The sequence below is a fragment of the Molothrus ater genome, chromosome 2 (genome assembly GCF_012460135.2).
Source record: "Molothrus ater isolate BHLD 08-10-18 breed brown headed cowbird chromosome 2, BPBGC_Mater_1.1, whole genome shotgun sequence".
NCBI classification, from domain to species: Eukaryota; Metazoa; Chordata; class Aves; order Passeriformes; family Icteridae; genus Molothrus; species Molothrus ater.
Window position 1 is genome coordinate 10,675,575 of NC_050479.2, and position 24,365 is coordinate 10,699,939.

At 34.8% G+C, this 24,365-nt stretch overlaps 1 protein-coding gene across 3 annotated transcripts in view; it reads left to right on the forward strand.

The window, feature by feature from the left end:
* DMD (dystrophin) overlaps window positions 1-24,365 on the forward strand; it is a 1,044,614-nt gene that overhangs the window by 354,135 nt on the left and 666,114 nt on the right. For all 3 annotated transcript variants that reach the window (XM_054518613.1, XM_036378966.2, XM_036378958.2), the window contains exons 15-18: window positions 30-137; window positions 5,588-5,767; window positions 11,546-11,721; window positions 21,117-21,240. In XM_054518613.1, coding sequence (XP_054374588.1) covers window positions 30-137; window positions 5,588-5,767; window positions 11,546-11,721; window positions 21,117-21,240 — 588 coding nt within the window. The remainder of the gene's footprint in view (window positions 1-29; window positions 138-5,587; window positions 5,768-11,545; window positions 11,722-21,116; window positions 21,241-24,365) is intronic.

A 24,365-nucleotide genomic window follows, 5' to 3' on the forward strand; every position in this document is an offset into this window, starting at 1 on the left:
GAAGCTTTTTCTTTTGAATTTTATTTCAGTGTCTTTTTGACGCATGGCTTACTGAGAAAGAGGATGCTGTGAGCAAAATTCATACAACTGGCTTTGGAGATCAGAATGAAATGCTGACCAATCTAAGCAAATTGGCTGTATGTATTTTTCATTTTTCTGCTTTTATGTTCAGCTTCCTTAACCTGAGTCTGCATGCACATGGCTTTACCCCTCTCTCTGACCATATGGTATCATACTTTTGGGTGGGCTTCGCCTCCTGTGGTGGAATAGGTTGGTCCATAGCTTTGCTGCTAAAGGAACCAAGAGATAGAGATGTTTTTCTTGGTTGTATCTTTGGTCAAAAGTTCATGAAATAAAATAGCGTTTTGGTGTCTTAAAAATATGTATATTTTAACAATGAAAGTTTCTTTGATGATACTGTTGGTGTGTATATTGTGTGTGAGACTTTATATACATATGTGCAAAGGGATTTGCATATGAATAAGTTATCCTTCAGCAAACCCTGTCATACATTCTTTGAACTTGAAGAAGCTGAAGGCGCAGAAGTTAAAAAATGTTGAAATTAGTGCTACTTTACAACTGTTCCTCAGCATCAGAAATGGAGTTACATGCACAAAGTGTACCCTTTTCACCATATTCTCTACCTCACTCTTCAGCAAATTCTCCATCCTGTGTAGTCTTCATGGAGGGAAGGTAGGTCTGGCTGTGTCTGTAGAGGTGAAAAACTTGTGGCAGCCTAGACTTGCCAATGGCTTTACAGCAGTAGGACCTCTGTAAAGAAAAAAATACTCTATGTGCTATTTCTGTAGTGATGACTGCCTAGCATTTAGGGGAAAGGAAACACTCATGTCCATGCTTTGGTTAAAATAGGTGAATTATTGCTTTATCAGGAAAAAAAAAAAGCCTGCTGATCTTTTCAGACATGAATATTTCTTATTATTAATTATCTATCATTAATTATTAAGTAATAAATATGAAATACCAATTAATTATATATTGTCCATTAAACATTTTTAATGGATATACATAGCTTGGCTATATTTATCTAAGGCTCAGCCTTAAATTTTTAGAAATTAATTTAGGATTTATTTCCTTCTAATCATTCTGTATTAAAAGTAGAAGTGTTCAGACTCTGGGTTGATAAAAATACCATGATATCTATGAGATTTGAGTAACTGTGATGCCTCTAAAATTTACGTCATTTTGTCCTCACATAAACAAATGTATAAAGCTTAAAAAAAATGAACTCACAGACAATTGTTTAATTCCATTGTAGCTGGTCCAGACTTACTGGTAGATGTTCCTTTGATTCATAGAATAACTCAGTAGTTAATTTAAGAACCAAAAGATTGATTTTTAACATAATCTTGAGACACTAATTATTACACTGCTGCATATGTTTTTTTTCCCTCTCCCTTCTTTTTCTTTCTGCAACACTTTAGGGGTATAAAAATATGAATTTAGTAGTACAGACTTGGATTTTGATTAAAAATTGCTTAGGATTAAGTAAACTTCTTTGTAAAGGAAGGAAAGCATGTATTGCCTTAGTTTATGTACTTCTTGGAAATTCTAGCAATCTAACCTGTGAGCAGTCTTGAAGCTGACTTCAAACCAGGCTTTTAACACATAATGGATTAGAGAAAACTCAGGATGCTTTGGAGTACCTTCATGAAGAAAAATGTATTACAAGAAATTCAAATTTGTTCAAAAATTATATACTTTTGGATTTCAGAAGGTTGCTAGAGGACACAGGTACAGAAGGCTGAAATGTTTGTCACAAATTGTGAAGTAGCAGACTGTTAAGAGTTTGCAAGTGTTAAGGATAGGGCCAGTTTGGGTACCTTTCAGAGTTGCTTGAAAATATGATGTTAAAAAGGAAACACTTCTGTAGTTTCCTTTCATAAGTTTCACTAATGAACTCTTATGAAGTTAAAATTATTTTAAAATTATGCTGCTAGTTTAAATGGTTAAGTATCAGTGTCATGAAATAATTGTGGTCTTTTAGAAGACTGAGTGAACAACAAAAACCAGTAAATAAAATTATTTATCCATAGCCCTGAACCTCAAAAAGAATCATGTCATCCTTAAAAGAACAGGTGGAGATTATTAATTGCACCTTAGTCCTTTTTACACGTGAATAACTTTGATCTTTTTAGAAACATGATTCATAATCCAATAGTTTAGGTATTTAAATATTGGTGGTATGCTAGAAGAAAACTGCCTCTTTAGTGATTTGGAGCAGAATAGTGGCTTTTACTTTTGGAATTCCCCTCTGAGGTTTTAGACCTAGTAGCAGTCATTACCAAATTCCAGTGAGTATGTGTTTTTACACTCACACAATGCCAAATTGCTAGAAGTTTTGTGTATGACAATTTACTGTTTTAATCTCGTCTGAACCTTCAGGAATTTTTATTAATATGTCAGCCACATTATGGTTTTTTTGAAGAATATATTCTCCTCCTTGACTGGATTTTAGAAAAAGGGAAAAATGGGGTCATACTCTCCTGACCCTGACACATTGTGCCTGTATTTTGGTGTATTTTATTTGACATGTGTTTGAATGTAGTAGAGGAGAAGCTGTCACCAAGATCACTCTTATAATTAGGTCTGAATTGTGAAAGCAAGTCTGTGAGAGAATAAAAATGTAACTTTTCACTTAGAATAAAGACATTTATATTCTTAACAATATGATATCTTGATCCCTCAGCTGTCCAGTCATTCCAGCAAAAAATTACAGCATTAGTTGTTCCTGTTAGACCTTAAGAATTTTGGACTTGATATTGTAATATGGCATAAAAGCTTCCAGCCTATGTTTCTGCCTCACTTACGTGCAGAACTTTGCCAGATTATGGTTGTGTTCTCTAGCCAGCCTCGTTAACTGGAAGGAAATTCCTGAAGGTAATTTATCAAACCATTTAGCATTGTGACTGTTGATTTGAAATTCTACAACCTTCCTACAAGGCCCTAAGCATTCTAAAGGAACTGATGTGAAAAAGGTCTGTTGAGATACAGTTCACAGTAGGAAAAAAACTTGACTTTTACATCACATTAATGTCCACAGAATGGAGCCTGCACCAGTGTGGGCTCTCCACAGGATTGCAGTTTCCTTCAGAGCACACCTGACTGTTCTAGTGTGGTGTTCTCCACAGACTGCAGTTTATTTCAAAGGATTTATTCAGTATTGTATGTGAAAATTTATCTTTGTCATCAGCTCTCTTCTGGGATCTTCCGAGTTTAAAGGTCAGAAAAAGTGTCCAGTGGGTAATTGCTCCAGTTCTTAAAATAATTCCTTAAAACAACTGGGCTTTTTGTGTTTCGTATTGTTTTTAAATTTTCCACCTACCATTTATTCACTGACTCTATAATTGACTCTTTAGTTCTTACATAAGGGGTAGGGGGAAACAGAACTTGGAAGTTGTGATGCACTGAGAATGTAGAACTGAGGTGATATTTTGGTGCCATGTGTGGCTTAGGCTTGATAGATTCTTTTTCATGCCTTAGGCCTACATTTTGTAGTCTGTAAAATGAAGTTGGTTTTTTTTTGCAACAAATACTGAGAGCTCTTGCAAAGGTGTACAAGTATACAAGATCTACCTCTTTATATTTCTAGTATATATTCCATTATTATAGAGTTAAATATTTTCTTGCTTCACCCAACATTTTTGGGTTTTTTTACGTATAAAAAATAAGCTAGACATTACACTATTTTTGAATGGAATAAATTTATTTGCAGCTGAAAATTAACTTTACAGTGGGTGTTGCTGGTTAGAATATTACAGTAAGCAAAGTAGGTTTTTGATCTTTAAGGAAATAAAAAAGCAAAAAGTAAAAACTTAAACCCCAAAACCAGAACCACATTACCAAAAATAAGGAAATCACTTTATAATGTTCCAATATCCGGGTTTATAGTATGTACTTGGCAGAAGTTATATTTGATAATTAATTTCATAAAGCAAACTACCATGTCTTGTCTTCCAAATTGGAAAATTACATATTATGCAGTTACTATTACTATTTTAGATCTATTATTGTACTGGAAAAAAAACCCAGAGTGTATTTTTGGTTATTGTGGCACACTGACAGGTTTTTAATGAAGTAATGTGAAAACAGAATCTCCCAGTATAGTTTTCCAGATTGACTGTAGCTGTCACAAAAGCATATTAATTTGCAGTGAGAATTATCTTTAAAAGAAATTTTCAGCATCCTTCTTTTTGTAGTGTTTCACTTCCTGCTTGTGCACCAGGTGTCTTGGATTGATGCTGAGCTCTGGGTGTGTAATACAGCTGTTGTGGGCTGGGGTGATTGGAAATCAAACATTGCTCCTCAGAACTAACTAATGTTTCACAGGATATCATTTTTTATTATTCCACTCAGTGTATGGTGGCTTCCACATGATCTTTTTCTGACGCTGTAGGCGTAAAAAAAGGTCAAATATAGAAGTGTTTGAAATTTAACATGCTAAAGTGGTTTGCATCAACTTTCTTCCATCTGTTAGGTCTCCTACTACTCTGAAAAGAGATTCTTCAATATGAAGTTAGCTTCCACTTCTCAGGGATGCATCAATTTAAATTTTGATATTAACTGTACCTACCCTTAGTAATTATGATGTTTCAAATCAAATCTGATTAGAAACAGTGCTGATTACAAAGACAATGAACCTTTCTTTTGCTGAGTTGCATTTTTAATTACAGTTTTGGGTTATATAGCTGTAGGAAATTATATGTAGACTGAATTTTGTTGTCTAACCACTTGCTTGATTATCCTTTTCATGCCTTGGGGGTTAGAATGCAATCCACAACTGCACAGAGAATTCAAAGTTTAGCTACAGTTACAGGATTAGGGTGCAGAGAACAAATGTTAAAGGAATGAAAATCAGTGCAGTAAACCAGTTAAGGCTTTAAAAAGTAAACCCAGGTAAGAACTGGAGCTGTGGATGATCCTTGGATCTGTGAATAGCCTGTTTCAGAGGCAGGCTTGCATGTATAGATCTCAGGAGTTTCAAGGTCCCTTGGCACAGTGTGTTTTGGTTTTTTGTTTGTTAGGGTTCTTTGTTCGGGGGGTTGTTTTTATTGGGTTTTTTTGTTTGTTTGATTGGTTGGGGTTTTTTTGTTTGCATGTTTTAATCCTGGTTTGGGATGAAATATTACTTTTTTTGGGAAACTCTTCTTTCAATATGCAATATATAACAAAGTACATTGACACTTTAAAGAAGGATTGTCATGTGGATATAGCTGTTAGCATGAGTGCAGTTTTAAGGTTATTCCTGTTACACAACTGTTAGCTTTTTGATCCATGTCATCACCTGAAGCCTGCTGTGAAGTTTGGAGTTGCTCCACCTGCCATGTTATGTTGCTTTGTAAGCTCTGCCAGCAGTTTTTATGGAAACAACATTATGGAATTATAGGAGCCCTTAACCCATTTTCAGCTCTTTCTGATGTTCTCCTTGTGATTTTTCTTCTAAGTTTGTTGGTTTTCTTTTTTGTGGGTGTTTTGGTTTGGGTTGGTTTTTGTTGGGTTTTTGATTTTTTGTTGTTTTTTTTTTTTTTTTATGAATGTATGTTCTTCCTTCTGTTACTTTGTTTAACAGATCCTAAAAGGAGATCTAGAAATGAAAAGGCAAATGATGAGTAAGCTCAAGTTGCTCAGCCAAGATCTCCTTGTAGCTGTGAAAAATAAAGCAGTGGCTCAAAAGCTGGAAAGTCGTCTTGAAAATTTTGCTCAGCGCTGGGAAAGCCTTGTGCAGAAGGTGGAGAGCAATTCTAAACAGGTTTGTAAAATACAGTTTTATCAGTTTATGACAATCAGATCCTTTGAGAGTCAAATGCTTGAAGTAGTTTTGGTGCTGTTTGTCATCTTGTTTTAATTATTTCCCCTGCATGATTGCTTAAGACATATTTTATTTTTAGGACAGCATAATACAATGATGATATACTTTTCTAGAATTTTATTCATCTCTTTAGTTTTTAATCTCTAGTTATAGTGTTGATTACTTTCTTGGGTTGTTAACTATGTTTTCAGGGATGATACAAACCATAATGAAAATACCTTTCCAGTTAATTTATTTTTAAAATATAATAACACACTTTTTTATAGCTGTCTCTTTGAAATAGCATGTAGTCTGAAATTAGTGCAAGAACTGTCTGCTAGTTTAAGTGATTTTTTTTTTTCAACACGAAAAATTACTGATTGACTGCTATTTTACTTCTGTACATGATATGCTGATTTACAGATTAAAAAGAGAGGCTACAAGAAAGAGAAATTTCTTGGAAAAATAAAGAAATCAATCTATACCTGTAACCAAAGTGCAAATGAAAAAATGTTATCTGCTACTATTTTGACCACTTTATGTTAACAGCAATATATTAAAAAAAAAAATTGAGTTTTTAAACCAGGTAATAAAATTCAGCACTCTGGTGTAGTAGCCAAACCCATATCCACTTTTTATTCCTAGATATCTTGTTAGCATCTCTTTCTTACTGAATTTAAACCCAAACCAGCTCCCTTTTTTCCATTCCATTATCTCACTAATACCAGGTTATTTTTGAGCTGTCACTGTGTGAATGGTAAAATGGAAATGGATATTAAGGCTTTTTAATTAAAGAGCACAGAGCAGAATGTTACAGCAGATACCTCTGTCCTGTCCATACAGATCTCTTACAGTTCTGGTCAGTTTGATTCAATTCCCTTGAGCATGCTGCCCTTTTTTGTTTCTCTCTACTAATACTTCTACCAAATTATGTTTGATAATTAAAGAAAAGCTGCTATACTTCATGTGGTGATCTGAATCCCTCCTAGTAACCTTGCTTTCAAATCATACCTTAATATTTTAGATTGCTCTGTGATAGTTAGAAAAAGCAGCTAAGTTGGAAAAATCAGTTTGGGAGAATATATGGGAAGAAAATGGTGGAAGGGCACAATTTTAGTTAGAAAGTAAAACTTATTGTGTACACAGCATTTAGGAGTTGAAAATAAGATTTAATTGCAGTATATTCGCTGTAGAACACCTCTTGTTTCAAAGTCGACAGAAATTCCAGAGATTCAGTTTTAAATTTGGGATAGCTAGGGTCACTCAATTTGAGGAAGTTACTCCAAAGTCACTCCAAATTGTTCAAGTCCTGTTCAGATTGGTGATGGCTCCTAAACGCAGTCACTAGTTTTGAAAATGAAAATTAGATTACAGAAAATGAAGTGATCAGTCCTGAGGCTGTAAACATAGATCAGCACAGCTGGGAGATGCTTTGGATTCCCGAAACAGTGTAGCTGTCCTATCACAGCAGAATGTTTCAGTGGATAAGCTCTTCCTCCAAGGAGAAGCTGCTCTGCTTGGGATAGAAATGATGTGCTGCCATAGGAATACTGCTTCACCTTCTGGAAACATTGCACAGTTACACCTGGCTGAAGGACCTGTTCCTAAGGCACTGTCACACTGTTCAGACATATGTTCTGTGAAATCCTGAGGGTGGACTTGTCACAATGGGTTTCTGTCTAGGCAGGGCAGATAATTTCAGTGAGGTTTTTTTATATGTATTCATTACAGAGCTCATTTATGTGTTTACACTGTGAGAAAAAATGCATGATCTCATTATGTTCTCTAGTCATGAATTGAGGAGGAGGAGACTTTGAAGAGGGCAAAAATAGAATATTTTCCACTAAAAACTATCAGAAAATGTCTGTTTTATTCATCAAGCTTAGATATTGCCTTCAAAATTAACTTGACATAGTTAAGTGGTGGACTTGGCAGAGCTAGGTCAATAGTTATACTCAATGATCTTAAATGTCTTTTCCAACCTACAGGATTCTATGATTAATAATTTTCATAGGGTGCTCATAATTGCATTTTTGTCCTTAGTTATTTCCCCTCTTAATAAAGTGTCACTAAATGATTAATTTGTTAACAAAATAAGAAATTAAAGGGAAGAGACAACCTCAGGCTGAGTTCAAAGATGATTCTCCAACTGGACATATAAAGTAGCTATAAATCCCAAAGGAAAAGAGCAGAAAGTAGAATATGAGTTCTCCCACATTTGGCTGAATTAATTGCTCTTGAATTCAAGCATCTAATCAGAACACATGGCTGAAGCTCCTGCTACAGATGACTGGATGGCAAGGGTGTGAGAGAGAGAGAAATCTAAAAAGCAGTTTGTCCTCATCATGAAAATGTCAGCTTTCCTTCACTGACCACACAGAGGAATCAAGGACAAGGACAGCTTGTTTAGGCTAGATGTGGAGCTTCCATAAACTCTAAATCCAGCTTTGCTGAGCTCATTATGCTCCACTAAATTGTACTGAAAATCTTTCCAAACCAAAGAAAACACCATTCCTCATCTGAACTTCCCCACTCACAGAGATAAATTTCATCAAAGAACAGATGACAGCTCCAAAAGTGAGTGTAAAGGAAAATTATGAGTTTATCAGGACAGAGGGCACTTCCAAAGACAGTAATAAATGTTGGCATTAAAGGAAGGCTGCTGTATAAATGAGAAATAAAATGCCATAAAACTACTGAAGTGCTATACACACATTGTACATATGTTTGCCTATAGATGATGAAAAAGATTTGAATTTGTGCTAGGAAAAGAGATGAGTTTTAACATGTTTCAAAGATGGGCTTGATGTGAAACTGCTGGCAAATATTGTGCTTTGAAAGTTTTTAATGTGCACCCTTGTGAGTCACCTTAGTCCTTTCTGTATGATTTTCTGGTGGGTTAAAGGCCTCTAGTGTATGTTACCCCTTCTAAGAATCACATTTGCTATTCAGGTACTGAAAGGGATGAAGAAAATATAGAGATATTATTTGCACTGTCTTTGAATAATACATGAAACACACCACTTGGGTGACTAAAAGATGTTTGAATTTTTTTGTTGTTGTATTTTGTTTGTTATTTTTTGGGGAGGGTTGGTTCTTTGGGGTTTTTGTTGGGTTTTTTTGTTTGTTTGTTTTCTTTTTGCTTCTTTTTTTTTTCACCAGGTAAGCTAATAAAAATTACTTATTATTTTTGTTATTCCTAATATTGTTAATGATTGTCCTTTTCCTATTAAAGTGTCTGAAGTTTAAATGTAAACCAGCTTCATCTTGCATGTAAGGTGGCAATCTATCTTTTAGTCTTACCCTGTCTTTAATTAGAATAATTATGAACTTCAAATTCACATCTCCATTCTCCTTTTGAAGCACATTTAAACCTCCACTCCTGTTGATTAAGCATGAAAAATCCTTTTGTGTTGTTTTCACATCTAAATCATTGCCGCCCCAGCATCATGCCTTGACTGCCCTGAGCAGTGATTGCACTGCCAGCTCTGGAGGGCAGTTCCCCATCTCCAGCTGCAGCTGCTACTCCTGTGATTGGTATTATGCTGCAGATGATTCCTACAGTGCCCTAGCTGTGTTTTATTCTGTGTTACACCTTCTTCACTGGAAACTCTGCCCTGGTATCGATTAGCAAATGAAAACATGGCAGGATATGACCCCTGGTGTCTGAAACATCATCCTATCATTGATTTTTGGATAAAACAGAGTGTTATATGAATTTTATGTGAAGAGGAAAGAGAGACAGAGAGACTGTACCCAAAATGATATAATAGGCAAGAAACTCTTTCTGTTCTAATGTACAGTCAGCTCAGGGAGAGATGACATCAGGTTCATCAGGTTCTATCTTCAATTGTCATGGAACCCTAGACATCAGAAAATTTAACTTCCTTTTCCTTCTGCCCTCTAATTAATTAAAATAAATTGGAAAAGAATGCTGTAGAGAGTTTAAATAAAAATGTATAGAAATGCTGACTTAATATTGTCATGATGTCTGTAGGAAAAAATTATCAAAATCAATAAATCTTGTTGAGAGAACTAAAACAAGAATGTTACTACATAGAATTTTAGTGGTTAAAAAGTCAACTGGGTGTTTTTCTCTTCCAATGAATTTTGTAGTTCATATGTTACCTAAATCCCTGCATGTCACAAGTGGCTTATTCAATTGTCGTAATTAATCTATATTTTTCTTAAATCTGCTCTGAATCGAAACTTTTTAGTCTAAGTAGTCCAGACTCTGCTCTAATTGGGTTAACTGCTCTGTGTAAGAAATACTGCCAGTTTACAGTGGTAAAGCCCTTCCCTACTCATCACTTCCAGTGTCAGCCTGGACAAAGAACAGGAAGACTTCTGCGTGGAAGACAGTGGGAAGAATTCAGCAGAGTTGGCAAGAATTTGTTGGGGCATTTTTTCAGGTTTCTTGGCTTTACTGATATTGCCTGCTGGGAAGAGGCTGCCTGCTAATACTGTTTCCCTTTCCTTGTCATTCTATTTTTCTTTTTCAATGCAGGGAGGCATTGTGGAGAAGGTGTTAGACCTGGTTGCTTCTTCATTGTTTATAGATTGTTTATATGTCTCAATTACTAAGCTGACTCAATTCTCTTACTGGAGTTTCTGATGCAAGAAGTAATAGATAATTAATGTATGGGTTTATAGTTTTAGGAACTTTTAGATACTGGCATGTCTGTTGTTGAATTGGACAGTCTTAATATTGCATATTAGCAAAAGTAAAGAAGCAAGGCTTTTCAGGTGCACAACTTTTTCTTGTCCTGGTATCATATTTTTCTTTTATTTTCCATTTCACTGCCCTTAAACTGCAAAGTGGTCATTGGAGCTCTAACTAGAGTGTTTTGACAAATGAGGCATCATCTGACAGAATCAAAAAAAGACGTGGCCTATTTCTCATGAGTTATGGGATTTAACAGCAGCTGCCCACATTTCAGTTGGAAAATGCTATATGGAAAAAAGTACAAATGGGCAGCACATGCATAAGCAGTGCACAAACAACTATTCGCAAAAAAAACCTCTGATCATTCTTTTCTTAATGCCGCTGAGCTATACAAAGGGTATTTTTTTCATATTACCAGAGCAAAGCTAAGTTCATTAGATAGGAAGTGTTTACTGTGTTACATACCATGGATATTAGTATCTGGTGTGACCCCCTAAATATTGGGTTTTAATTATGGACTAAAACTGATGAAAATTCATTTGCCTTCTAATGTATGTGTTCTAATTTCAGATTTCCAGCCAGAAAGTTAACTGCCTTTTCATGCAAGTATGTTATGGTGGTTTACATTCTATTTGAAAATTTTTATAAATGTTAAGACTAATAATTGGTAATTTAGTGCCATTTTAATGCCTTTATCACCTCTCAAGGAGCAAATTTTCAGATGGGGGCAGTCTGAAATTATTATCTAGTAATAGTAACATTTTATTTATTTGCTATCTTCGATTCCATTGTAGCATTCCATTCATTTCTTTTCTTCATTCAGCAGGGATTACAGGGAGCTATAAGTTCATTAGAATCCTTTCTGATTTTGATATTGGCTTTTGCAGATAACTTATTCACACAGCGTGAGTCACATAAAACAATCTAGCTTGAGTTGCGTATACTGTTTTTTCCTGAAGGTCAGCCTACGATCAGATGAGAGCAGTTTCTCATTATTTTCTATTGCTCCTCCAAACAATCTTTACTGAAGTCTTTCAAATAATGTATGACCTCTGTTTTTGTACTTCTCACAGATTTCGCAGGCTGTCACTACCACTCAGACATCACTAACACAGACAACTGTAATGGAAACTGTAACTATGGTGACCACAAGAGAGCAAATCCTGGTTAAGCATGCTAAAGAGGAACTCCCACCACCTCCACCCCACAAAAAAAGGCAACTCCTTGTGGATTCAGAAATTAGGAAGAGGTGAGAATCATCATGAGGCAGAGAGAGAATACTGATAGAGTCTGGACAAAAATGCAAAAATTGTCATTTGACTGCAATATTTTTCTGTATGCTATTTTGAGGTTAAAATTGTATTTCTGTTCTCTACTAGGGGACAAGCTGATTATTATCTTTCTTTACTCAGCATGAGTTATGGAATATGTTTTGCTTCTGTTACACCTATTTAGTACTATAGAATATTAATGATTACATCAATACTATTGCATAGTAATTATAGTCAGTTAAAGTCCTTATGTATGGCATTGTGGGCATCCCACTTGGCTAGGGTCTTGAAATGTGATGTACAAGAAGCATTCGAAATTAATTCTAAGATTTTTGTGTTCTTTAGGGAGAATTTTATTATAGTTTAAATATTAGTAATGAAGATATTGCCTTTTTTCTGAAGTCCATTGTGTTCTTCTGGGCTTATGGGTCAGGAGTAAAAATAGCAGTTCTCCAGAGGCAGTTAATATTTTGTGAAATATGATTTATTATTACTTTCAGATTTTTTTCATGTGTAACTCAAGTACAAGTGACAAGGGATTTTATACTGATGCTGAACACTAGTTAAAGTCAGGAGAAAAAAATTCTGCTGTGTTTAAGCAGAATTAGCTCAAGCACTAAGATTCTAAATGAGATGCTATGAAGGTAGATTTCAAACATTCATTTTAATGCTTGTTTTGGAAATGTTTTTTTATATTCTGATAAACATGAATTCCACAGTAATAGATTTGAAGAGTGAAAAGGATGTGAAACTGCATTCAGTTTCATTCTCATTTCTATATACAATATCTTTGTTTAGTTCAATGTGTTTACCAGGACAACTATTCTATTTTGTGGAATAGTGTTTCACTTTTTAAGAAGAATGAAATATAGAAAGAATAGGAGAAATCTGACTTCTTTTGAATTGAAGTTTTATGTTATTGGAAAAATAGGTACTTTTTATATGTAGGCATTGTACCTGTGTAAAAGTAAGGTTTCTAGCTCAGCATCATTATTTAGGAATGCTGTGTATGTGATGTTAGAAGAGTGATTCTCCCCCTTTTTGTTAAATTGGATAACTATTTCTATGGAAAGTGCTTGGTTTAAATCAGTTTGTGAGCTAAATTTCAATGAATTGATTCTATCTCTAAAGTCCTCATTTGAATCTGTTTTTTCCCATATCCTAGGTTACCATTAGATCGTAAGTGAGAGTTGTATCTTGCTAATATATTCCCAAGCACTCCACATGATGCAGTGCAATGACTGTCAGCAGACTTGTAATTCCTGAATTTGTGGAAGGAATTTTTAGATGGCAGTGTTGTTGCTTATCAGGAATTATAAGCCTTAACACCCCTGTTAATGTTTCAGTAGTAATGTGCAAAGATGTGAAACAGGATTGAGGCCCCGTTGGCTTATATATGACAGTAAACCTTTAGTGTAACATAGTGGCATGAAAATAGTGGTCTGCTTTATTTTGAAATTGAAAAATTAAGAATGAAATTTTCCCTGCAGTTTCAAAATATTTAAATAATTGGTATTTTATTTTAAAACTTTTTACCTTTTTTCTCCTGAACTGAAAGTTTTAGGAATGATCCTACTTCATAAGGAAGTGAAGTGCAAGACTACTGTTAGAAAAGAAAGCATTATCTTAGTTAAAACTAAAAGAAGTAGGACGATTTTTTTAAAAACCTATTTTTTTAATTCTTCAAGAAAATTGTTGCTATATGCAATATTATCAAACTGGAGACCAATTGGCGTAGAAGTTCCTTTTTCAACTACTATATATTTGCTGTTAGCATATATTTTCCTTCTTGCTTATATTCTTTTGATTTGCCTTAATACTGAAAGTAGACTTGGCAGGGTACAGCAGAATACAGACTTGTTACTCATCATGCAAGGAGACTGCCTGAGGGCAGGAATTAGCTGGATTATGGGAACTGTTTTTGTTCCAAACTACCTTGGTTTATTGAAACTGATAATTATGAGTTACTACAGTGCTTTAGCTGATGTCTGTCTAAAGAACTCCGACTAACAAGTTTATATAGAAACCTGATTGATCCTTGTACAGAAAATAGGATGTATTATCAACTCTGAGACTAGGATTGCTTTAAGATATATTACTGGTTGATCTGCTACCAAATTTACAGAGTGTTAATAAATTTTTTACCATGCATACTAGGTTTCAAGGGGTTTTGATTTGTTTTAATGCCATCTAAAATATGTGCATTTACCATATAATTTCTGTTTAACTTTTGTATAAGAGTCAAGATGGAACAATCTGTAGTTCTCAGTCTTGGCCTGGGATGACTTTAGGTATTTGAATAAGTGGTGGTTTCTTTTAGATATTTAAAATCAGAGTCCTTTGCATTTCTGAACAGGTTATACTTTTATTTTCTCTCTCTGCTAGGAGAGAAATCTGACTTTCACAAGGAAAAAGAGAGTTATTTTTTTAATGCACATACATTTTAAAATATGCTCCAACTATTGTTTTGTGTATCAAAATTACTAGTTTTCTTTAATGCTGGAATTGCACCAGCGCATGAGAACTAGTCCAGTGTGATTGTTATATCTGTGAGTGGACCTACATTTTTGAAATGTTCTAAGTAGATGTTGGAAGTGTCCACAGCTGTGCAGCAGGATGAATGATGGTTGTATTATCTGAAGGCAGTGTTTTTCCATTCAGATAATATTTTTTGCATTTTTAACTGAACAGAGAAAACACCAAACCCCACAATTTATGTACCTTTAGTCTCTAGAAAGTCCAAGCAGGTGATCTGCAGTGGGAGGAGCAGTCAATAAATGGCTTTGGAAAAACACTTTGAGAGTAAACTCTGGGGAAGAAGTTTCAGCTTAGAACAACAGGTTTTGTGATGTTTTTTAATGAATATGTAAAAATGCAGCCTTGGAAACGAACACTTTTTATAGAATGCTGTTGTTTCTCTCAAATACAAGAAAATATAAATTTATACTAGATATTAGCATAATAATGGAAGAAGAAAGCTCATCTAAAAATTTGGGTGCTTAGTTAAAATATCTTTGTTCACTGGTGACTAGACAACTTTTGGATCAATGTTTTGGTTTGATAGGAGAAAAAGTATTGTATTCCCATACATCCAGTCATTTGTTTTCTGGGTGCATTGCTGGCCATGAGATCTCTCAGGGTTTTTTGTTTGTACTCAATTGTAGCTGCACCCAAGGATAAACAAAACCCGTAGTGCTGCATGCCTTTTGATTTTTTAAAATAAATTAAAAGAAAGGGGGTTCTCAACCTACCTCTCCTACATCATTCTATATTCTGTGTGTTTACAACCAAATTTTCCCTGAGCACTTAATGACTAATAGTTGATGGTTGTGTACACCTTAGTCTTGGTTTGCTCAAAAAGCCCTTGCTATTACCAAAGGCTTGTGAGAACCTTCCAAAGGTGAATAACCAGATTGTGTTGGCTGCCTTCTGCAGTCACAACACAACACACTGCATGCTGTTGCTTGATATTTTTAGGCCTGGAAGGGAATGCCACATTGGGGGTTGAAGCTTTTTTGAGGTGGTGAATAATGCACCCAGGTTTTGCCAGCTTCTTTCCTCTGTTCTCAGACTTTAGTCGGTGTTCTTTCTGTAAAAGGACTATGCCTGAAATAAATTCATCATTCATAAATTCAGACCCCATTGCCAGAGGTTTGAAAATACTTCTGCTTCAGATTAGCTTCTCTGTGAATTATGTGTTTTAGAGATACTGGATACTATAGGAAGGAAGAATAGTTTGGCTACTCAGTAAAAATTGTATTAGTGTACTGTGTAAGAGCACAGCCTCCAGTTACTAAACCAAGGAGAAAAAAAAGGGATGGCTAAGATTAAAATATCAAACTCTACAGTGCCAAGTGTTTTATCAGGATTGAAAGTATAAAAATCTCGATTTAAACTGAAAAAATTAAGAAGCAGTAATTTGACTTGTGGTCCAATAACATCCACAGGACTGAAAGTCATCTTCCCATTGTTCTCATTTACTGTGGCACAAATGCATGGGAAGGAAGCTGTTGTTTTTTTTTCTTGCCTCTTAAAGCAAGTTTTTGCCATAAGTGGAGCGAAGCAGACATAAGAATCAGATTACTTTTTTTTTTTTTTATTTCTTCCCCCCTCCATTCTCCCTCCCAAAACCTAAAACTCCTTCAGGACTAGTGCTTCAAAATGTCAGAATAACTTAGGTGAGTTAAGTTCTGTTACTAGTCAAAGAAAAGCTCCTTTTCCCACAGGAATCAATTTGAAACTGAGAAAGATAAAATTCTTGGAGCTGTATAATAAGATCTTGAAAAGAATGTATTAGGGCTAGAGATAAAATGTAACTCAGCTGAGGTTATAGTATTTAAAAAAACTGTAAATGGGAGAAAGGGATGCAAGACAACATATTTATTTTCATGGTATTTACATATTCTGGGAGGAACAGGTCAGTTGCATATCATAAGAAATCTGAGAACTACTCTGTTCATGCTAAGTTTATAATAGCAGACAAGTAAGAACTGGTTAATATTTAATTTAAATATATTTTTAATATTAATATGTTTCAATAACAAGCAAAGATACCTTTCTTTGCAATTTGGTAAATATCTTTTTACATGCTCCCTAAAGTTTCTAAGGAAAGTCTACGTATCATAACATTATTATTAGTATAATGTTAATATGAAGATTTGAGAGACTCGATGCCCTTTGAAGTGCAAGGTGTGTTAAAACAGGATAGTTGCTCCATCTAGTGTTTTTATCATTTAACAGATGTTAAATGTACTTTTTGAAAAGAGAGAAGCCCTCACTTTTTTGAAAATTACTATATTTTGGATTTCAATCCCTCATTATTTGCAAAAGTTTGGATTTTTAAAGAAAAAATTATCAAAGGAAAACATATAGGGACTTTATAATTCTCTTTTTGATAGGTATTTTTTCATAGATCCCATTTTTGTGCAATTAATTATTCAGGACCAAATGGTGATTGTTTGGCACTTTTACAGCCCCTCCATTGGGTTGTTTGACCCTTAATCTCTTACAGAATTTCAGTTTGTGCTCTGGTATTGTTATCTAATGATAGGTAGCACATTCAGAAAGAAGAAAGTAATGTCCTCAATTTTCCTGGTGGTTTTTCCTAGTGATTTCATTGCTGTAGTCAATTCAAGAGGAAAGGAAACGATGACTAAGACACGACAGAGTAGTTTTCTGTTGCTTAAAGGGGAAATAATTAATAAACATTTTCATTTGGAGAATAAGAAATGTATGTTGAGGTTTGTATACATGGGCACTTCTTAATGCTTAGTAAGCATTTATCCTTTTTAGTTTTTGTGAGGTGAGAAATGGATTAGTGACAAATAAACAGAATTTATATTCTTTACATTTAGCACCTGAAATTACCTGCAATATTACAGAGTATTGATTTGGTTTAAAAGTACTCTGTACCTGATGCTTCTAGTTGAGTTTCTGTTGGAGATACACACTTGGGATTGATTTGGTATTTTTTTTTCATGCCTTGGTATGCATTACAGAGGTGCACTGGTCATATTTTTGATGAGGCTAAACTTAATATATTATCACAAATGCAGAGGGAGGGTCAAAATGTCATTCCAAAAGGAAATAAAATTGACACCTAAAATTGAAACCTAAAAAATAGAAGGTAAAAAAAATTGTTTGGATAAATTTGCAGTTGAATTAGAAGATAAGAACAACTCTATTTATCAACTAATGACTCATCAACTACAAAAACAGAGGAGGAAGAAAGACAGCAGGGAATAAGATCAGAATAATTCTTCCAATGGGCACCATGTGCTGTAAAGTTGTTCTTTGATATGTTCTAGGCAGTGAAGAGCTACAAGCTGAGAAAGACTCTGGTGAGCTGGGGATTTAAGCCCAGACATGGAAATGAAATAATTCAGTGAAGTGGTTCTTGGATCAAAGTTGCATCATCCCCTGCCAACTCAATATGTAGGCAAATGGTTTCATGTCTGCCCAAGATTCACAGTGGTGACAGGCCCAGTGTGATTTTTGTTCGAGGAGGGAAGGAAACAAATGAGCAAAGGAAATTGTCAAGCAATTTCTGTCTGTTGGAAGAATAAAGTACTGAAACCAGTGTCTGTCCATGATAGCAGAAGCATTGCCGTGTAGTTTAAAGATGAAAATCCTTCAGTTTAGAGATAAGATTATGTACCATGATGGCCACATGACAGAAAGATACTTCATGCCTTGTGTTCCTATGTGAACTTGTTTAAGATTGAATTTGTTTGTATATCTACTTACTCAAAGCATATTTTAAAAAACAAATAATGTTTTTAATCTATGCCAGTCACATTTTCATGGAAAATTCTCCACAAATTGATTTTCTTGATCATCCCAAGCCATATGCCCACTTCATATTCCCATTCCAAACTTTCTTACTAGACCACCATGTGTTTGTTCAAAATTGACTCTTTGTTCTGGCTTTCCTTTTCTCTATTAACTACATGATAAACCTCACCTTTAAGATATTTCACAACTGAATTGCATCAAGTTTTTCTCTTAATGGAATTTTCAACCCAAATACTTACCACAGTAGGATTCTCTTGTCCTACTAGAAGTCCCCTATCTAATAGAAAAAAGACTTATGGAAATCACTAAGAAGAGTTAATTTGTTTATATTTACAAGAAAGACAACTCAGCTGACATATGCTGGCATGTAAAGAGAGGGCTGTGGGACCAGTAAAAATAGTATTTCTCTCATGGAACAGCAGAAGAAAAGACTAAGTGGAAAACAAAAGCGTGACAGCTGCAGGAAGAAAATAAATATTCTGCCTCAAATGGATTTTTAGGTGGGGAGCATGACAATGTGCATGTTAAATTGAAGTAGTTAAGAGTAATTTCTCAAGTGATTTTTGGTTTAGGATCTTCCATTGATCTATTTTTACAAATTCTACCTGAACTGAAGTTTGTTGGGGCAGAAAGGCAGTCTTGCACTATTTTATGTCTAAATTATTCTTGTCCCTAGGAGATTTAAAGACTCTATTTATACTTTGATATCAATCTAGAGCTAATATAATTTCTAACTGCAGCTGTGCTCAGAAAGGAAGTATCCAATCACTAAAGCAGAATGATTAAATGCCATTTCTACCAGTGTTTCCTCCTTTTGCACAAGGTGAACATGACAGAGTGATTTTTTTTTTCTTGCTAGGTAAGATGTCTTTATCTTAAAGATATTTATATACTGCAAAAGGCTACTTGGACTTAACTTTTATGCATTTTTAATTCTTTTCTGCCCCCCACTCTATTGCCCTTTTTTGAACAGGAGGCTTTGTTTCTCAAATTATATTTATCTCCAGAAGAAACTGCAAGTGACAGAGCAATCTGTTATGTGAGATCAGCTTGGTCATATCAGAGAATCATATTATATTATAGAATGCTTTCAGTTGAAATGGACCTTAAAGATCTATATCTAACGCTTGCCACCAACTGATGGCTCTCTGGGCCATGAGATGTGTTCCTAATTATTTTGTTTTACTGTCAAAACTATCCCAAATGCTCCTATTCCTCTTCCAGGTGTTGTAAAGGCAAGGGCTAAATCCTTTTTCTTGAAGAATTGATCACTGATAAACATTTTTCTATCAGTTTCCATCCTGTACGAGGGTAACACCAGGCTATTTTTCAAAGAGTTGGACTCACTGATAATACTTGCCTGCAGCTTCAGAATGGAACAAATTCCAGAACTCATACAATTTTACCTGTAGTCAAGGAACTTTAGTACTCAGGGACTGGTAAACTTCATTGCTATCAGATGTCTGGCGTTTTGTAATCATCAAATATGCAGGTATTATTTGTAGAACAAAGGATAACATTTTATTTCAAGAATTGCAGTTGGTTTAATGATCAGAAATAAAGCTGAAGTAGGAAGATCTCAACTGACTTTGGAGTTCATGTTCAGGGATTAGAACAGCACAGACATTCCTTGAACCTCTGGAAATTTTATTTTGTCTTTTGCTTTAGAATTTGTAGTTCTTTTTAAAACTGAAGGCTTCTGCACCTTCCATTTCTTCAAAGTCACAGTTTTTTCTCCTTGAATGAGTATTCAGTTAGTATTATCAGGAAATTTTTTATCAAAATTATTCCTAAGAGTTTATAATTGAATGTAGAATATTGGACTAAGATTAAGGCAGTTTGCAATTCTTTTGATTTCATTATTTATGAATACAAAAAATTGCAGTGGAGAAGGAAAAAAAGGAAGCATAAATATTAACTCAAGCATGGAATACTTTCTTGTATTCATTTTTCAATTCAGCATATGTAGATTTATGTAGCACCTGGTTTTGCCTTACATCCTTGTATTTTAGAAGTACAGATTCTTGTATAAATGAAGTGTATTTTTATAAAATAATTAATTCCTCCAGGGGTATAATTGTTGCTCAAGTTACTGTTTTTAGTAGATTTTCAGTTGTATGCAAATGATACAACCTATGGTCATAAAGCGAACTGAAAGATACAGCTTGTTATTTTTTTCCCCCAGGTCTTTCTGCTTTATTGTGTTCAGCATATTGCTGCAGAAGGAAAGTCAGCTGCAAAAGGGATATAAATATTAGAACATACAGTGCAATAAAGAAATGCAATCAAGCAGAAAGCGTGGCATAACTGACAACAAATATTGTCTGAAGCTTCTTGTTTTAAAACCACAGTAGATACTGAATCACAATTTGAAATTTCTAGACATTAGTAATTTAAATATCTGCATTTTGAGACATTACCTGAATAGTGGTTAACACAAGTTAAGTTCAGTTTTAAAAGAGTTGACGAAAGAATCCAGAATGTAGTAAAGAGGGCTGTGGAGTAAAAACTAGTTGTAAATTAATTTCAGAGAGTTGGGGATTTAAATTTGGTTTTAAAGCTTTAACTGTGGAAAATTATACTTGTTGATTAGTGATTACATTGTACAACAAATTGGAGTTAATCAGAAAAAGCTTCTTTCATCAAATTTTCTGCATAATTTCATAATCACAAGCTGGGATAGTGATCTCACAGATTTGAAGGTTGCATTTGGTCAGACTGATAGGTCTTACATCCTCAGCTCAGCCAACAGGACTCGTGGTACCCTTCCTTCACTGACAGACATTTTTTTCATATCTTCCAAAAACATTAGCTTGAAAAATTAGAATGCTTACTGTGGAAATTATTACATCTGTTCAGCCGTCAAATCTGGTTTTAGAAATGAAAAAGTATTTCTACATTTCTAAATATAAAAGTGAATAGTTTTATGAACTCCCTGATGAGATATGGGAGTTTAAAACTGTATTTTGCTGGTAGAAATTGCTGTTTATTCCCTTGCTTAAACGACCATGTTGGCTGCCAATCCTGTTCTCATGAACTGTGGAAGCTGAAAGTCCTGTTGCACTTTTCTGTCTCTCAGGTTTGACTCGGATACCACGGAGCTCCACAGCTGGATGACCCGCTCCGAGGCACTGCTGCAGAGCCCTGAGTTTGCCATCTTCAGGAAAGAGGGGAACCTCTCAGACCTCAGAGAAAGAGTCAATGTAGGAGAAACTACTCGTGTGCATGTCTGTTAGTCTGTATTTGCTTGCCAAAGTACTTTCAGAGTCCAAGTTTAAAGGATTTCAAATGTAGACTGACAAGCATTGATTGTCCAAGATAAATTTAGATGTGTTCACTGTTTCTGTGAGTTTCAGATTTTGGCACCAAAATTACTACACAGACTGTCTGAACACATAGATTTTTGTTGTTGTTTTTGCTCATACATATTCATATTTAATGAAGGTATTGTAGATCCATTATAGTCTTAGGTAAAGTTATACCAAAATATATATAGATATGAAGATATATATATATATATATATATATATATATATATGTATAATTACATATATTTGTAAAGTTATAAAGTTATATTAGGTTATCATTACTTAGATATGCAATCCGTTTTATACTAACAGCTTAATTTGACATAATACATGCATAAACTGAAGAATATGAAAAGTGTCACTGGAATGGATGCTAAAGAAAATCTATATCTATTTCCTTTACAGAGCTGTAAAATAGATATGACAATCACCAGTTTCCACAGGGCTTTCACTGTTTGCCTTTTGTTTTTTTTTTTCTCTATTGTAGTGCCATATCAGGACCAAAAACTGTTCTTTCCTGACAAAGTGATTGGTTCTGCACTGCTTAAGTTGCTATGTTTGTGCATCTGTGTGTCATAGACTGAATTACTGAATTTAGCCCTTGAAAACTAAACTGTTACAAATTTTCTTCATTATTTGATTTTTTCAGATCAATGAAAAAATGCCCATCTTTTCCAAGAGAAAGGGGCTTTTTATAATTATCTTGGATAGTAGCATAGTATGTTGTGGAAGGTCATTAAAACCCATGTTGATACATACTCCTAGAACACAAAGAGGTGGAACAAAATTGTTGTATTGAATTTAGATTTGCTGATGGTTTTTCTCATTTTCTACTTTTCCATCATGAATCAGCTATGATAAGATTGAGTAACATGGAATTTTGTGACTGTAAGTGTACATTTTAAAATCCCATGTTAAATTCCAAGTTTCTTGCAATAATTTTAGTTAATTATATTGTCATGAGAGAGGTCTGAAACAAACCAGTACTTCTAAATAGATATAAGCAAAATCTATATGTATCCTTCATCAACATTGAAAATATTTTTAAGGACCAAGACCTGTTTTAATTTCACAGAGTGCCACTGCTTTTAAAATAAACATTTTATAGAGAAAACCAAGTTACATCTAGAAGTTTCTAGTTGCTCTAAGGGAGAAAACATTCTATTGCATGTATTAATTTGAGAGTGACCACTCTGAAAGGTGACACTTGACAAGTGCTACATAGATTATGTGTTGAATCGTTTTCAGTTAGTGTAAGTCTTTGAACACACTTTTTAACAAAGTAAAGAAAAATATCAAATTTTTATAAATGCCAGGTCTTAAAACTTGTCCTGACTTGACTTTTTCTGGTCTTATCTCTGTCTCAATCAATTAAATGAGAGACAAAGCAGAAAGTACTTTTCAGTTCATTGATTTGAACAGTTTCATTGGTGCTTGTTAACACTTTTAGTTATTAGTTCTCTCAAAGTGTACCTCAAATCAATGGAAAACAAGATAGTATGTGTTTTAACATATTATATAATTTCTAGTAAAGTTGTAGAAGGCATATAAAACAAGAATGAAATTCAGAAAGGAAAACATATGTGAGAGATAATTGAAATAGATTTTATTGTTCTGTTGTGCTTTAAGTGCATCTGGCAACTGAGCACCACACCTGCTCACATCCCCCGACCCACCCCAGTGGAATGGTGAGAACTAAAAGTAAACTTGTAGGTTGAGATAAGAATAGATGAATGAAATAAAGTAAAATATAATAATGATAGCAAATAATAATTCAGATAATAGAAAGAAAACAGCATACAACAAGCAAGTGAAGCACAATGCAGTTGCTTACCACCTGCTGACCAAGGCTAGACCCTCTCCCTGAACCCAAATATGCCCCTTCCAGGTAACTCCCCCAGTTTATACACCGAGCATGTTGTCCTGTGGTGTGGAATATCCCCCTGGCCAGTTTAGGTCACCTGTCCTGGCTGTATTCCCTCACAGCTTGCCTTTTTTTTTTTTTTTTCTTTTTTGTGTATCACTGTCAGAGCATAAGACATTCCAAAAAAAGAGTTCTTGACTTAGGATATGTCACTGTCGAGGCGGTCACGACATAAAGCAGAGACTACAAGTAGTCTCAGTTGGCAACACTTTATTATTGAACATGGCTGACTTTTATACACTTTTTAATTGTTTATGCTTCTTCTATCTTTACTATTAGCTACAATAAATTAACATAATACAATTAGTGAGAAGTTATAGTGACTTAATTAACTTTTTAAAAATGTTTCATCTAGCTGCAAAGTTCTTCTATCTTTCTTCTCTCAGTTTCTTTAGTTACAGCTTTAGAAAAAGCTTCTTATCAGTTTCTTCTTACTTCTCAGCTTCTTCTCGCTCCTTTAGCTAACAAGCCTGCTGTTAACCCCTTCCACAAGGATAGACACAACTTAGAAAACCCAAAACATGAATGTTATCAATATTATTCTCATAATGAATCCAAAACACAGCACTGTCCCAGCTATTGAGAAGAAAATCACTGTATCCCAGCCAAAACCAGGACGTGCACTGTCATCCACAGTCCTACCCCAGTGTTGTACATGCCATGCATGTGACCATCTACACACACGTGCAGAAGTCCCATCTTGCGCTTACTTTGTCATTTAGGGGTTTTTGCCCATATGAAAACATAAATTGGTATAGCACAGAACAACCTGTGGTTGGCTGATGCCAAAACTGTCCTTTATTCCCTACTGTAGTCAGTGCTGAGTCCTAGAGCTTTTTTGTGATGACTTTCTGTTCTGCTGCTCTTTTGAGGACAGTTACTAGTTTCAGGGTTGTTTTTTCTTGTGGCAGCTTGCTCCTGCCCATCATTTTTCATGGATGAGGGGTCACATCCATAAGACTGAGTGGAAGTGCACCTGCTGCATGATAGAGGGACAGAGGCATCGGAAATGAAATCCACAAGGAAATCTCTTTTGCCATCATTGGTGATTCATAAAGTGCAAAAGCTTGCTCCCATCCCAGCTCAGAGGAGTCCT